Here is a 15,369-nt window from a genome sequence, read left to right on the forward strand (position 1 = left end):
AGGACAAGTGTCACATCAATAACCCACTCCCCAGGTGATCCAGGGGAGAACAGACACAGGAGATAGAAAGAGATAGGTTACAGCACCTAAGCTCAGTCTTTGATTTGAATTCTTTCCCTAAGATACTTCTCATTAGCACTATCATATTTTTAGAAGTGAACTTAATTCTTTTGTTTTTTTTTTTAAAGATTGGCACCTGAGCTAACAACTATTGCCAATCTTCTTTTTTCCCCCCCCACTTTTCCTCCCCCAATCCCCCCAGTACAGAGTTGTATATTTTAGTTGTGGGTCCTCTTAGTTGTGGCATGGGGGACACCGCCTCACTGTGGCCTGATGAGAGGTGCCATGTCCACGCCCAGGATCCGAACTGGCAAAACGCTGGGCCACCAAAGGTGGAGCAAGCAGACCTAACCACTTGGCCACAGGGCTGGCCCCCAGAATTCTAAAATTCTAAAAGCAGATTAAGAAGCTTCTGGCAGTGGGCAGTGTCTTTGCAAAGCAAGCAAAAACTAACCACTACCACCTGCGGAAATCTAGAACCATTCCAGGGAAACCAAGAGAAGGATGAGCTGGTAGGATGGTCTGTCCCCTTGCCCTCAGGACGCCAACGGGCCCAGGGACAGTTCTTTGCCCAGAACATCACCGGTCTTGGTGTGAGGTGGGGAAGCCAGGACCCCTCTGTCGACAGGCATCACCCCCAGACCCCCTTACATGTACTGCTTCTGCTCCTCGTGGTACTGCTCCTTGCTCTCCATGTTCTGCTCGAGAAGCATCTGGTTCTGTTGGCTCAACAGCTGGATCTGGCTCAGGAGGTGATGATTTTCTTCCTCCAAGTTCCCCTTGAGACGGGCGAGCAGCTAAAACACAGATCAACAACGTCTCAGACTGTGACCCCGTGGTTCCACTGCTGGGACTCTAGCTTCTAAAAGAAGGGAAAGGCCACGTGCACAAAGATGTCCATCTCAGTATTACCTACACTTGGAAGGCCCAATACAGCCCGTAACACGGGAACAGCTGAGTTCCCTCTGCACCTGCCCTGTCCAATCCGGCAGCCACTGGCAACATGTGGCTGCCAAGCACTTAAAACCCAGCTACTCAAAACTGAGATGTGCTACGAGTGCAAAACACACAACAGATCTGAAGATCTTACTGTAAGAAAAAAAATATGAAATACCTCATTAATAAGTTTTTTGGGGTTACATGTTGAAATGGCAATATTTTAAATATACTGCCTAAATAAAATAAATTAATCCCATCTGTTTCTTTTTTAATGTGGCTACTGGAAAATTTTACATTATGATTGTGGCTTGCGTTGTATTTCTATTTTTTTTTTTTTTTTAAAGATTTTTTATTTTTTCCTTTTTCTCCCCAAAGCCCCCCGGTACATAGTTGTATATTCTTCGTTGTGGGTCCTTCTAGTTGTGGCATGTGGGACGCTGCCTCAACGTGGTTTGATGAGCAGTGCCATGTCCGCGCCCAGGATTCGAACCAACGAAACACTGGGCCACCTGCAGCGGAGTGCGTGAACTTAACCACTCGGCCACGGGGCCAGCCCCCGTTGTATTTCTATTGAACAGCTCTGCTCTAGAACAGGGTCAGCACGCTTTTCTGTAAAGAGCTAGACGGTAAATATCTGAGGCTTCCCAGGCCAGACGGTGGTCTCAGTTGCAACCACCCAGCTCTGTGGCCGCAGGAGGAAAGCAGCCACAGACAACAGGCAAACGCATGGGTGTGTCCACGTCTAAAAACAACCTTACTTATGGATGCTCATTTTCACTTGCCACAAAATATTATTCTTTTTTTGATTTTTTCCCGACTATTAAAAAACATAAAAGCCATTAAGTTCACGGCCGTATAAAAACAGGCACTGGGTGGGATTAGACTTGTGGGCTGAAGTTCACCCCTCCTGCTCCAGAGAATGCCACCATGGTTGGTGTGGTGGGAAAATCACAGGCTCTGGCTTCAGACAGACGGGTTCCAACCCACTATTGTAGGCCCTGGTCCCTGTGACTGCACAGCCCACGGTGGGAAAGGCATCCTCTCTGCCTTTGTCTCAGCCCGATCTCCTCTGTGTGTGTGCACCAGCCCTGCACGGCCTTCAGGTATCTTGGCACCCCAGACCTCGGTTTTCCCATCCGTGTTGTTCCACAGAGCCCCCTCAGGCTCAAAGGAAAAGGCTTCTCAGAGCACTTCTCCATATCAAAAGGTGAGAGGAGCTGTGTCCCGGGGTGGGTGGGTGGCTGTCCTCAGGGCATCTTGGGGCTGGGGTGGGACCTGGCTGCTCTCCCCTGCCTGATCCATTTTGCCCATCTTACCTGTCCTGGGGTCTGCTTACGATTTCCTCTGAGAAGTTCTGCTGCTTAAGAAGATACTTTCTAGCCTAGTGCCCCAGAAGGGACAGCCCTGCCCCTCTGGAAACCAGGGGACTCCCAAGTAAGCTCCATCCTGACTGCCCCAGGATCCAGAACCAGGCAGCGAGACCCAAGAATGGGGGCAAATTCATGCCGTTTCTCCAGAACAGCGCAGCTAATGACAGGAAAGAAATGGAAGGCAGTGCAGACACGGCAGCGAGGACAGAAATAAAACAGCCGCTTCCACGCGCCTCCCCTGACCCTACAAGAGGCAAAGGTCAGACGGGAAGTGTTTTCTACCGGAGCCCTACAATCGTGGTGCCCGCACCCCTTCCACACGTCTCTGGCTTCCTCTTGGCCTCCATGCCGCCCTCACACCCAGTCTTCGAGCAGGCAGCAACCAGGACCCATCACCACCCTGCTGAGCCCAAGCCTGTGGGCCCAGGGGCCTAGCCCCCGTGTCCTGAGGCCCCGCCCAGCCCCAGGCCTCACCTCGCAGTGGTTGTCCAGCTTGGTCAGCGAGATGTCCATGCTCTGGTGCTGCTCCTTCAGCTCGTCGAACCGGGCCTGCCAGCGGTTCAGCTCCAGCTGCGAGTTGTTCAGCGAGGTTTTCAGCTCCTTGGTGTGGGCGTGCAGCTCCTCGTACTCCCCCTTCAGCTGGTGGTGCAGGAAATTGACCCTGCGGGGTGGAGAGCCATAGGGCCAAGGGGCTGAAGAGAGCTCCCAGGCTCTGTTCCAGCTGTGCAACCTTAGACAAAACCACAACCTCTCTGGGCCACAGTTTTCTCACATGTCAATGAGGAGGCTGAACAAAATCGGTGGTTTTCAAACTGTGTTCTTGGGGGTTCTATGGGGGTACCCCTGGTGTCCCGCGTGGAACCAGGGGAGACAGAACAGGCAGGCTCAGCCACCCACTTCAATAGGGCATCACTGTTACGATCTCTTATATTTAAGGCTTTGAGATACTCACCTACTTGGAAAAAAGGGTTCTGCTGTTAAAACATTTTTTTAAAACATTGAACCAGAACACTTTTGCTCTAAAACTCTACGTCTATGCCCAGCTCTTCTCCCTAATTCCAAGCCCTTTTCTAATTCCAACTCCCGAGATAAATAAAACATGAGCTGCTGGGGTATTACATAATCCACTAAAATTATCACCATCATCATAACTATTATCCAATTGGGGTTTCCCAGGGGAACATTTATATCAGAAAGCTCAAATTACCAGAGGCTCACAGACTCAATTTGGACACAGAGGTATCGTTTGGCCTGCATAGTTTTTTTTTTTTAAATGAATTAGTTTGTCAATATTTAAAAATTGGAAATTTTCTCATCAACATTCAGATGTCCAGCTTCTCTTAAGAAAAAAGCATAAACTAAAGGATGACCTGGAAGCCCCAGGCTGGCCTCCCAGCTGACGACCTTTAGACGTGTGTATTCTCCATGTCACTGTCTGGTCAGTCGCTGGAACTCTCCCCATGTGCCTGACCTGCCTGGACACTGGAGGCACCTGAGTTCGTGGCCGTGGGGACACGTCAACACAAGGACCTGGGGAGCAACCAGCTTCATATGGTTGTGCCTCTGGGATGAGTCAAGACCTGGATTCAAATCCTGACTCTGCCATTAACTAGGAGCACCAACCTCGAACAAGTCAGTTAATCTCTCTGAGCCTGTTTCCTCATCTGAAAACAAAAAGGGGGTAATAACAGTCCAGTTGATTCTCGTTATTCACGGCCGTGACGTTCTGTAAAGCTGCTGTGAACAAGCAATTAGTGACAGTGAACCCCTGCTTGTAGGGAAAACACAGCAGGAGATTCCTGTGAGTCTGTGGTCACAACATTCCTGTCAACTGATCAAGACATGGCTCGTTTTATGTAGGTTTCTGTTTAAAGATACCTAATGTAATAGACTCATGGCCAACAGCACCATCACTCACGCCCGAACAAAGCTCACTGTCTACCACCCGTGTTTGATCCATACGGCATATCACAGCCTTGCGCCTAGGACACCAGACAGCCCTCCAGCACTCCACCTGGGGCCACTTTAAATAGCAAAATCGCCACCAAAAAGCACAAAAATACAAAAACCACGGCAATAAATAGACCGCGGAAAGGATGTTTGTTTGTAGAATGAGGGCTGAAACAAGGCAGAGGGTGAGCGCCTGTGCAACCTCAGCTGCAAATGCGTGCATGGAAGACGCAGGTATCTCACCACTCTGGGCATGTTCAGGACTGGTTTGGGGGTTGCAAATACATTTCAGCAAGTGAATTCACAACTAGGGAATCTGTGAATAATGAGGATCGACTGAACCTCCTTCAAGAGATCACTGTGCAGCTTACTTTACATGATGAATGGACCTGTGCCTGTAACAATCGTCATCATCACGAGGGGGGATGTGAGTGAGGACCGCCAAACTTAGACAAGGCACTGTCCCAGGTCCCTCCATCCCAGCCACCAGCTGGAGCTCCCTTCTACCTCACCACTATCCCTGTTAACATGACAGCATTTGTAGAAACATACAGTTATCAGGGGACTCATCTGACCCTCTCTCAGTGGGGCTAAGTGAGTTAGTGTGAATGGACGCCTGGACAGCAGATGCCGCCGCACGCTTACCTGTCCAGCTCTCCTCGCAGCCTCTGGTTCTCGCTCGTGGCGATGGCGTTTGTCCTCTGCTCTTGCTGCAGAGCCTCCCTCTCCGTGTGCAAAACCTTCTCCAGCTCGTCCAGCTCTGCCTTGTGTTTCAGCATGTCATTGTGCCTGTTGGTGGGGACACACCCGCTGGGAGCTTGTCCTGGGCCCTCTTTTCCTACAGGTAACACACACCCCAGAAGACTGCAAAGCCCCCCACGAAAAAACAGGGTTCCTCAGGTGGCTTCTCTCCGCAGAGCTGAGGGGGATGGGCAGGGAGTGAGGCTGGACAGCAGTGTAATGGGAGAACGTGGCTGGGAAAGACATATGGGCCAGCTCTTGGGGGGGGGGTCTCCCCAGCCCTGGAGCCAGGAGTCTTCTTCCTCCCACCCGACACGTCTCCATGGTCCCTTCGATTCCCTGTCAAAGCAGCCTTCCTCCTTGAGCCACCTGGGAATGCCATGACTGTTTGCTGAGATCCACACCCGTGTCTCAGGGAGTTATAAATAAGTTACAGGTGGTTCACTAAGCACAAATACATCTAAAAGAAACCACAGAATAAACAGCTGAACTCCACTGCACGGAACAGCGAATACAATAGCTGATCGAGCCTCCTCACCAGGGGCTGCGTAAGCCATCCACCCTCCCCTTAGGAACTGAATCTCCCTGTTCTTGGTCTGGCTTTGCAGGAGGGACAGAGGCTTGCCTGGTGGGGCCAGAGCAGCTGTCAGCGGCCAGTTGTTCACCCCTCCTCTCCTCCCCCAACACACAATTTTTCCTCAAGCCCTCCCACCCAGTCCTTACCCTCCCCCACAGTTTTCCCCCTCCCCCCGGCCCTTTGATTTTCTTCTCTGTTCTCAATCTTTATAGGTTACTGCACAGCCGCCTCTGGAGGGCAGCAGAGCACAAGGATGGAGTCCCTGACAACCCCAGGCTGTTCCTCCCACCTGCTGGAACCTTCTGTGTTCACGGACGACTCCCAAGCTCTGCCAAGTCCAGGCTGTGACTGAGGCACCACCTTTCAATCTTCCCTATTCAGGCAAATCGCTCTCTCCAGACCCCCTTCCCGAGTTTTTCACACTCAGAGACAGTTTGACAGAGACCGCCCAGCATTCCAGCTGTCCAGGCTTAGGTCTTCAGACCTTCTCCCTGCTCCCCCGACCATCACGCCCACCCCTGGCCCCCATATCAGCTGTATCCGCACCATGTGACTGAGCCAAGACTTGTAGGGAGGACGTTTGTGCAGTGTTAGCCACAGGGCAGAGGCTGCCCCAGGGTAAACCTGGGGGTTGGGGGCTCTGCCAGCTTTCAGGGCAGTGACCTTTCTCATCCAGGTTAATGATTCTGGAAAAAATCACCCAGGTTTGACAAATGAGGGCCACAGGCTGACCATTAGGGTTCCCAACTCCTGCTTCCCTGTTGGAATGTCTTGGAAAAGCACACTGGTGAAGCACACCTCCAACCATTAGCAACCACCCCACCATAGGGCGGAAACCGTGCGAGTCTTGCTCCCCACTGAATCCCTGGTACGAGGCACGGCGCTCAGTCAACATGTGTTAAAGGAAGGAATGAGTGCGTGTCTCATTCAAGTCTCCAATGAAACGCAGTAAGAACCATCATCCCTGTGTTCCAGGTACCTACACTTCCGAACCCGCAGCCCTCCTGCAGACAGACCAAGGGAGCCTCCGGTCATATGTCCTACCAACAAAAAATCCCGAGTACTCCAGGACACTGTACTGGGCAAGGAATCTAGGCAAAACAACAGTGAACGCTTCCTTCAGAGCCAGGCCAAATTCCACCTGCCAAAACCTTCCCCCACTGAACGGAACTGAGAATATCAAAAGACGTTATCATGTACAACAGGATGGAACGAGTCAGACACAGAAGTGTGTGCCAAGTGTGGGCATCACGCTAGTTTCAGAGTTGTGTGAACACTTTTTTTGCTCTGCGTCTTTAGTCCACTATCCTGGACTATCCCTTGCCGTGTCTACACACAGCACCACAGGTACAGTAGACACTCACTAACTGTTGCATGAATACAGGTCGGGTGCAGAAGGAGACAGATGAAATGCCAAGAGGCAGAAGAAACAGAGTAGACAGAGGGATCAGCAAGTCTTATAGGAGCAGGAGTCTCAGCAGCCCCTGAAGGATGGAGATCTGGGTGGGTAAAGGGGGCAGAGGACTCTAGACAGAGGCCAAAGGAAGTCTTGCATGAGTGACTGAATGAATGTCATCACCCCCGAGCTCACAGCACCATCAGATGCCCTCAGGAGTCTTCACTGGGTCAACCACCTTCCTGGGTCTCTGTGATGGCAATGCCCTGCACCTCAGCTGCTCCCAGCAAGACATGCCGTTTGCTCAGCATCTTGTGGAGGCTGAGTCAAGGGGAACACTGTCAGCAGGGACAGCTCCCAAGCCCAGGAAGGGGTAACCACTCCCCCATGCCACGCCACGTGTTTGAGAGCCTCTCTCCCCTGCGTTAGAGTCACGTGCAACCATACCTCCCCCCAGACTCTGGGTCCTGCCACACCCGCCCAGGGACCTGGCACAATCAGAGATCTGCCTGGACAGCAGCTCAGACCATGCTGGCTGCCTGAATGCGTGCAAAACCTAGGTCGCTGATTTGTCAAGAGTGCAAAGGTGAGATTTGTGCATTTCAATGTATGTAGATTTTAAAGGAGCGTGGCGGTGGAGAGTGGGAGGTATAGATGGAACTTGAGGATGGCAGAATATCGATAACCGCTAAAGCTGGGTGATGGGCACATGGGGGTTTCACTATCCTGCTCTGTTTACTTTCCATATATTCAAAAGTTCCCATAATTAAAGGTCAAAAAACAGCAAGCAGCAGCCCAGACCTTGATAGGGAAGAAAAAGCCTGGGAAACAAAAACAAAGCACATCATTGTAAACTGGCAGCAGGGGTGAACTTCCTCCTGACTCTTGGCTTGGAAAGGAAAGAGAGGGGAGGAGGGAACCCTGAGGGGAGCAGGGACCGGCCGCGGTACCCCCTTCTCCACTCAGGGCCCTCCTGCCTCTCCAGCTGCACAAACCCCAAGGCGCTGAGGGTGACGTTTGAGTTACTTCCCTTCGGGAAAGTTCAGGTGCCCCAGACAATGCAGAGCAGTGGGCCAAGAGGAAACGCGGAGGGAGCAGAGGCGGGGACAGGGGCCCGGGGGAGCCCTCCCACCCCACCTCTCCGAGAGCTCCTTGTGCTCCAGCTCCAGGTTCCGATGCAGCGTTTTCAGGCAGCTGTGCTGGCGGATGAGGGCCTCGTACTCGGCCGACTGGCGCTCGTGGAGTGCGCCCAGGTGCTCGTGGTCCTGAAGCAGGGCCTCGTAGGCGGCCGACATCTGCTCCTGCTGCTTCTGCAGGGTCTCGTTCTCGCTCTCCTTTGCCGTCTGCTGGTTCTGGAGCAGCGTGTACTGAGCAGTGAGCGAGGCGCTCTGGGAGCTCAGGGTGGAATTCTCCACCTGCGGAGAGGCAGAAGGAGATGCCCCCTCACTGTGTGCAGTGGGCAGGCCCCAGGGAGCCACACCAGGGACCGGGGCCAGGTGCTGGAGGCAGACGCCGAGATAACAGGGACTCTCAGGGTGGCCAAACCCCACTGGGAGCACAGTTCTCCCAGAATTTAAAGAACAGCTCTGGGAAGGGGCCGAAACAGCATAAAGGGACCAGCAAATGGGGCTTGAGTCCTGAGCCGCTCTGCACAACAGGACCTTTTCTGGGCAAATTATATTCTTTCTCTGGATAAGCTCCCTGGGTACCCTCTTTGAGTCCTTTAAAAGCCTATTTTCTAGAACAACTGGAGAGCAAATCAGTAAGGATATAGAACCTGAACACTGCCAACCAATTTAACCTAATTAATATTTATAGAACACTCACCCAACATGCAAAATTGTTAGAAAACTGGAGAGATGATTCTTCCCAACTCATTCTGAGGCCAGAATTAGCCTGATACCAAAACCCAAGACATCACAACAACAAACCAAGAAAAATAAACTGCAAACCAATATCCTATTTTTTTGTTTTAATAGAACAAATCCCAACCTCTCTGCCAAAAATTTCCTTTATTGTCCCTGACTCCTCAGTTATATATTTTCAAACACTTTTCTCAGAGACTGCCTTAATAAATGATAATTCATTTTCCTACAATCTATGAGCCATAAATAAAAACCAACATCCTAAAAGAGGTGGCACAGACCACTGGTTTTGCCAGATGCTCTCAACCGCCTGGAAGTCACTTCGTACCCCACTGTCCCCATGGAGATAAAAATTCACAGTAGCTTAAGAAAGGCTCTGTTGAACCAAATTTATTTGATCTCAGAACCTCTTTTCCAAGTCATTCCTTAGAACACCTCAAGGAAGATGCTTTTGGGAAAGAGACAAGACCACAAGTAAAAGCAGAGATATGACGTTTTAGCCCCTGCAGGTATAGGCTCCATCACGTAAACAGCTTATAAACCACCGTCAAAGACCCTGAGGCTAGGAACCCTGTTCACATTGAGCCTATTAAAGATAAAACAGAACAAACCCCCAAGCTCTCCCACGCTTTGTCCAGCTCGCCTGAAGAGTCCGAGAGCTCCCGGCTGGTCTCCAGGAGACACAGAGAAACATCCCCCCCCCCCCCCCGCCCCCCGCCACCCCCCGGGCTCGGGACCCGCTGGGCCTGCGAGCCGAGCCCTCACCTGCAGCTTGGCCGTCTGGGTCTGCAGCGCCGTGTTGTGCTCCTGCAGGAAGGCGCTCTGCTTCTGCAGGGTCAGGATCTGACTGCTGAAGGCCACATTCTGGGTCTCCAAGTGCTGCAGCTGGTCCTTGAGCAGCTGCTTCTCAGCCTGCAGGGCCGCGTTCTAGGGAGAGAGAGGCATGAGGTCGATCAGACTCCGGCTCGGGAAACACTAACCGGCCACAGGGACTTGAGCGGCAAGGAAGGCTCAAGAGGTGACGCTTGGGGGGCCAAAGACAGAGTCCGCCAGGGCAGAGAAGTAACACATCCCTTTCTTGGAAAAGATAATCAACAGAGGTGGAAAAAGAAAAAAACCCAACTTTTTTTTTGTATGTGCTTTCAAGATAGAAATGAATACAAATAATGGAGAAGCTGCATCGAACCTGAGTGAATGAGTGTGAGCCACAGGCAAGCTGGAGTTAAAGCCGCCTCGTCCTTTCTCTAATGCTTCCCTTTGTTTTCTGCTGAACACTCCCAGAACGTATTTCTGTGGGATTCTAGCACAGGACAGGGAGTCAAAACCTGTGGCAACAGCCTCACCCTACTCAGGAGTGACAGCAGGTGGAATAAGGCAGTTCATGTTCCATTGGACTGATGAAGACCGTGTAAAATATGCCACGAATTGGGCTGGGGGCCAGGACACGGGCTTGCAGTCTGTGCCACCCCTTACTAGCAGGGGACTCCGGGTCAAGTCTCTCAAACTCTGTCTCAGCTTTCTCATCTGTCAAATAATGAAAACCATCACTATCTACTTCATAAGGTTGTTGGGAGAGTCAAACAAAATCAGGGGTTTAGACACGCATCGGCAAACTTTCTCTGTAAAGGGCCAGACAGTAAATATTTTTGGGCGTGCCAGCCATGTGGTCTCTCTCCCAACCACTTACCTCCACCAGCACAGCGGGAAGACAGCCCCACACAATACATACACAAAGGGCGTGTCTGTGGTCCAATAAAACCTTATTTACAAAAACAAGTGGCAGGCTGTGGTTTGCCAACCCGTGGTACTGAGCACCGGAACACAACACTGCAGAAATAGAGTGCTGGTGTACAGGCTACAGGCCGAGCCTGACGGGTAGGCAGCGAGGTGCCGGGGGAAAATGTCCAAATACCCCTTTATGTTAGAAACACTGAGGGACCTCAAATGAAAAGGAGCTCAGAGGACTTGCTGAGACAACCCAAGAAGCAGTCAACTAGATCTGCATAAATCTCAACAGATTCTGACATCCCGTATCCTTTACAGTAATGGCGTTCTATGAGTGGGACATTAATAGGATGGTCTCTCTCTCTCTCTAAGTGACCACGGCTGGGGCAGCCACTCACATTCCGTTCCAGCTCGATGACCCGGTCCTTCACTCGGAGCAGCTCCATTGTGGCTTCCTTGTGGCTGGGCCCCCAGGGCTCCTTCCCTTGGTGACCAGTGACCAACGTGCCCACAGGGTGCTTGAACGAGTTCTGCAGGTGCGTCCCCTCTTGCTGGTTCTGTCTGAGCATCTCACACTCCTTCTTCACCTGCAGGGATGAGAACATGGAAGTGGGCTTGGGGCAGGAAGAGGCCAGCTCAGAGCCCCACATGAGTGGCCAGAGAACAGCCCTTCACCAAACCCATCTCCTCAGCAACACCCACGACTGCTGACAAGCCACACACTCGGCTTCTGCTTTTGGGGGAAGCATACATAACTTCTGTCCTGCGTGTTTCCCCTCCTTCCAGAGATGACAGAAACGGCACTGGCCTGGGACCCATCTTGCCTCAGTCCCAACTTTAGCCACGTGACTGTGGCAAGAACTTCTCATTTCCCTGAGCCTGGGCTGTCCGCTCCATAAAACGGAGGTAAGCCTCAGGAATACGGGCCAGGCGATGTTATGAAGCCCCTTCTAGCTCTAGGACCCCCTTTGCTCTAAATTCCTTCTTCAATCACGTAGCCAAGAAACACGTGCCAAGAATCTGAAGATGGGAGATGGAAAAGTACCTGTGGAAAGCACGTGTGTGGAGAACACACATGTGGAGGGCTCGTGTGTGCAAGTGTTGGAGGACATGTGTGTGCTGAGAGCAGACACGTGCACATCCTTGCAAGCCTCTGTGCACCTGTCTCTGTCCCATCTGAGGTGCCCATGAGACTCTGCAGGCCTCTGCTGGGTGCCCAATGCTCACACTTTCATGCGGGGCTCTCAGCACTGTCCCCAGATCCCGCCCAGCACACTCGGCACTGCTCTGAGCTCCCGCCTCCCCTCCCCCAGGCCTCTGAGTCTCACTCTGGTTCTGTCCAGCCCTGACATGTATGGGTCCGATGGTGGCTCCCTCAGTACCCGGCAGCTCATCCACACCTGCTCCAGGAAACCAGCATCCAGGCCACCCCCTGCTACCCAGGTGAGGGGCTGGAAAAAGCGGGGCAGGGACCTCGCAGCTGGGACCAAAAGCCTGTCCCTAAGGGGCCAGCTCTTACCACTTGGAGCTCGTTCTGTAACTGGTGATTCAGGTTGGCTTTCTCTTCCACCTGAGCTTCTAAGAACGCAATCTTTTCTTCTTTCTGGGCTAGTGTTGTTTTTAAAGCTGATTCATTTCTGCCCTCCAAAATCTTGTATTTTCTGAAAAATACAAAGATACAGTATCATTTATCTGCCTCTTCTACCCACAAGCTCCTGATCTCCCAGCTGACAACACATCCCTCCCGCATCAAGCTGGTTCCTTTCATCACTCTGCAGCCACTGGCCCAGAAGAACTACAGGAGCCAAAACGCCATCCAGAGCCCTCTCCCACGCAGACCCGCTGGAGGCACCTTCAAATGAAACATCACGGCTGCAGCTTTGCAGCCATCGTCTTAGGGAGGTATGACTATGGCCCTCTTGCAGATGGGGGAACTGAGTCTCAGAAAGGTTAAGCAATTTGCCCAAGGCGATAGTGCTACGCTAGCTGGTAAGTCCATGTGGCCTTTTCACCACACCACAAAGGTGTCACGTTATCTGGTATGTGGAACTTGTCAGTCACAAGTCCAGCAAAGTGCAAGACATTAGATTTCCTTGAAAAATGAGATCATTTAAGAAAGCAGTGCAGGCAAAGGCTGCAATAGTTAAATTAAAAAAAAATTAACCGGCTGGGGTGAGGGAGAGAGGGAGCTAAAAATAGGTGGAACAGAGGATTTTTAGGCAGTGAAAATATTCTATGTAACGGTGGATACCCGTCATTATACATTTGTTCAAACCCACAGAATGTGCAACACCAAGAGCGAACCCCAATGTAATCCATGGATTTGGGGTGATGATGATGTGTCAATTAGGTTCATGGAGTCTGATAAGTGTACCACGCTGGGCGATGCTGACAGTGGGGGAGGCTATGCACGTAGAGGGGAACCCTCTGCATCTTTCCCTCAATTTTGCTGCGAACCTAAAACTACTCTAAAAAATAAAGTCTGCTTAAAGAAAAAAAGAAGGCTTTTTTTTATCGGAGAAAAGAATCTCTTCCCACTCTTCCGTGGGAAGCTCCAGGAAGAAGACCTGGAACATCAAGGACAACAGGCCCTCAGCTGTGAGGAGAGAACGGAGCTCTCAGCTGAGGGCGTGGAGCACGTGGGCCACGGGGTGTGAGCTCTAAGAGCCTGCAGACCACACAGGGGCGGGAGGTCTCACGTGTCGCTGTTGCTGTTGTCATCCTGCAGCAGCAGCTCCTTGTGGAGGCCGACTTTCTCCAGTTCCTGGCTCAGTTTGTCCAGCTCACTGGTCAGCTGCTGGCTCTTCAGCTTCTCCAGCACCAGGTCCTGCAGGGACAGCGAGAAGATGCGTGTGGGACGGGATCCCAGCAGAAACCACAGGGAGGGCAGGCCACAGACCCTCCTCAAGGCCGGGCAACTGTCTTCTCACGTCACAGCTGACTCAGGTGTTCTGAGGGCTGAGCAGGTGGATCGATGGGGATGGGTGGATGGAACGTCTTCCAAAGGGAAGGGATATATGTACTTTTCCAGCCCCCTGGAATTGTGTCAGGATGGATCTAATGTGCTCCAAACACATCCAAAACGTGTGTTTAAAATACAGTTTTGCTGACCTTTGAGTAGCGGGTTTGATTTGTGATAACATGACTGCTGTTTCCATGGAGTAATGTAATTAAATGCTCGTTGCAGAGAATTTGAAACAGAAAAAAGTATAAAGTGGAAAAAGATTTTATTTTAAACTCTGGTTTACTTTGCAAAAGTGGGTGTTGATCTCATGTAGGTGGTTCACGTACTCTCGTCCACTTTCCTTCCATACCTCCGTGGCTTTCCAGGTAGTGACCACTTTGTGCCTGGTGTCTAGTCACACACATGCTCACCCCTACCAAGTTGTCAGGCCTGGAATGGCAGTGTGACAGACAGTGGTGCTCGCCAAACATTCTGTCCCTTCCCCCTAAATTTCCCAGACATGCTGCAGTTAGCAGAAGCCAGATGACTTGTTCTGGCCAATGGGCTATGGAAGCGAGGTGGGTCACTTCCTGCCTGCAGTTGGTGTGTAACCTTGAGCTGCCTGTCGCCTGCCATAGCAATTGCCCAGACCTTGTGTTGAGATGGTGAAGCCATAAGTTCAGAGAGTCCAGACTGCTGAGTCACAGCACAGAGGACAAGCTCCCTGGAGAGTCACCTGGACTGTCATAAGAAGTGAGCCTTTGATGTAGTAAGCTGGCGGGCTTCCGGGGTTGTCTGTTACCGTGGCATATCCTAACCTATGCTTACAGAGGCAGGGGCTATATGGGTCATAGTCATGTTTTCTCTCTCTCCCCCACAACAAGCTGACCCGCCTGCACTGATAATCTTTGTGGAACATGGAGACCTCTCAGTGTTCACCAAATCTATTTGCCTGTCTTCCTCAGCACCCAGCTGGAACAAACTTCCCAGCCTCCCTTGCAGCTAGATGCAGCTGTGCGACTGAATTCTGCCCTGCAAAGTGCGGTCCTTCTCATTCATTCTCTTCCTTGTCCACCTGCCACGTGCAGAGGAGCCACAAGAGGCCTCCACTATGGGATGGCTGAGCCACAGGATGGAAGCAGCCAGGTACCTGAATTATTGTGCTTAAGGTGACCCATGGACAGCCACACAGATGTCCCACATGTGCAAGACACAACTTCTGTGCTGGCTACTCAGGTGCTGAAGTTGCTGACTAGAAGAGTTATTCATCCTCCGTACTGAAGGAATGCCAGATGACCCATGCAGAAAGTACCAGGGAAAAGGAGGACACCCATTTAGCAAGAAACTGTAAACCGTTCATATCTCATAAAGTGATCTTGTAATTCTACTTCTGGGGTTATATCCAAAGGAAACAGATATACTCATGAAGGTGGATGTGTGCAAGGATGTCTAATGTTACTTAAAATAATGGAAAGAACTGGAAACAGCCCAACTACCCAAAAAATAATCAAAGAACCTATAGGATTAAATACCTTGCAGCCATTAGAAATGGTGGCTTTGAAATCTCTTTAACGTAATGAGAAAAGACATAAGTAAAAAATAGAACAGGATTAGGGTGTAGAAATTAGGATATCAAGCATGTGTAGACACAAGCAAGGGGAAATGATCGAATAAGACAAGCAAACCATTGGTAGTGGTTATCTCTGGGCAGTAAGAGTATTATAATAGGTGATTTTCACTTGGTTTTTCATACCTGCAGGCATCATTCTGTTTAGAATCAAGAAAACGTTCACAGAGGACAC

The 15,369-nt window shown here is 51.1% G+C and overlaps 1 protein-coding gene across 6 annotated transcripts in view; it reads right to left on the reverse strand.

Moving 5' to 3' along the window:
* Positions 1 to 15,369, reverse strand: part of CCDC88C (coiled-coil domain containing 88C) — a 132,532-nt gene that overhangs the window by 21,047 nt on the left and 96,116 nt on the right. For all 6 annotated transcript variants that reach the window (XM_070594429.1, XM_070594428.1, XM_070594434.1 and 3 more), the window contains 8 exons: positions 13,323 to 13,450; positions 12,143 to 12,284; positions 11,022 to 11,210; positions 9,664 to 9,825; positions 8,171 to 8,448; positions 4,965 to 5,108; positions 2,844 to 3,030; positions 712 to 857 (listed from right to left, as the gene is read on the reverse strand). In XM_070594429.1, coding sequence (XP_070450530.1) covers positions 712 to 857; positions 2,844 to 3,030; positions 4,965 to 5,108; positions 8,171 to 8,448; positions 9,664 to 9,825; positions 11,022 to 11,210; positions 12,143 to 12,284; positions 13,323 to 13,450 — 1,376 coding nt within the window. The remainder of the gene's footprint in view (positions 1 to 711; positions 858 to 2,843; positions 3,031 to 4,964; positions 5,109 to 8,170; positions 8,449 to 9,663; positions 9,826 to 11,021; positions 11,211 to 12,142; positions 12,285 to 13,322; positions 13,451 to 15,369) is intronic.

Source organism: Equus przewalskii, chromosome 25 (assembly GCF_037783145.1).
Source record: "Equus przewalskii isolate Varuska chromosome 25, EquPr2, whole genome shotgun sequence".
Lineage (NCBI taxonomy): Eukaryota > Metazoa > Chordata > Mammalia > Perissodactyla > Equidae > Equus > Equus przewalskii.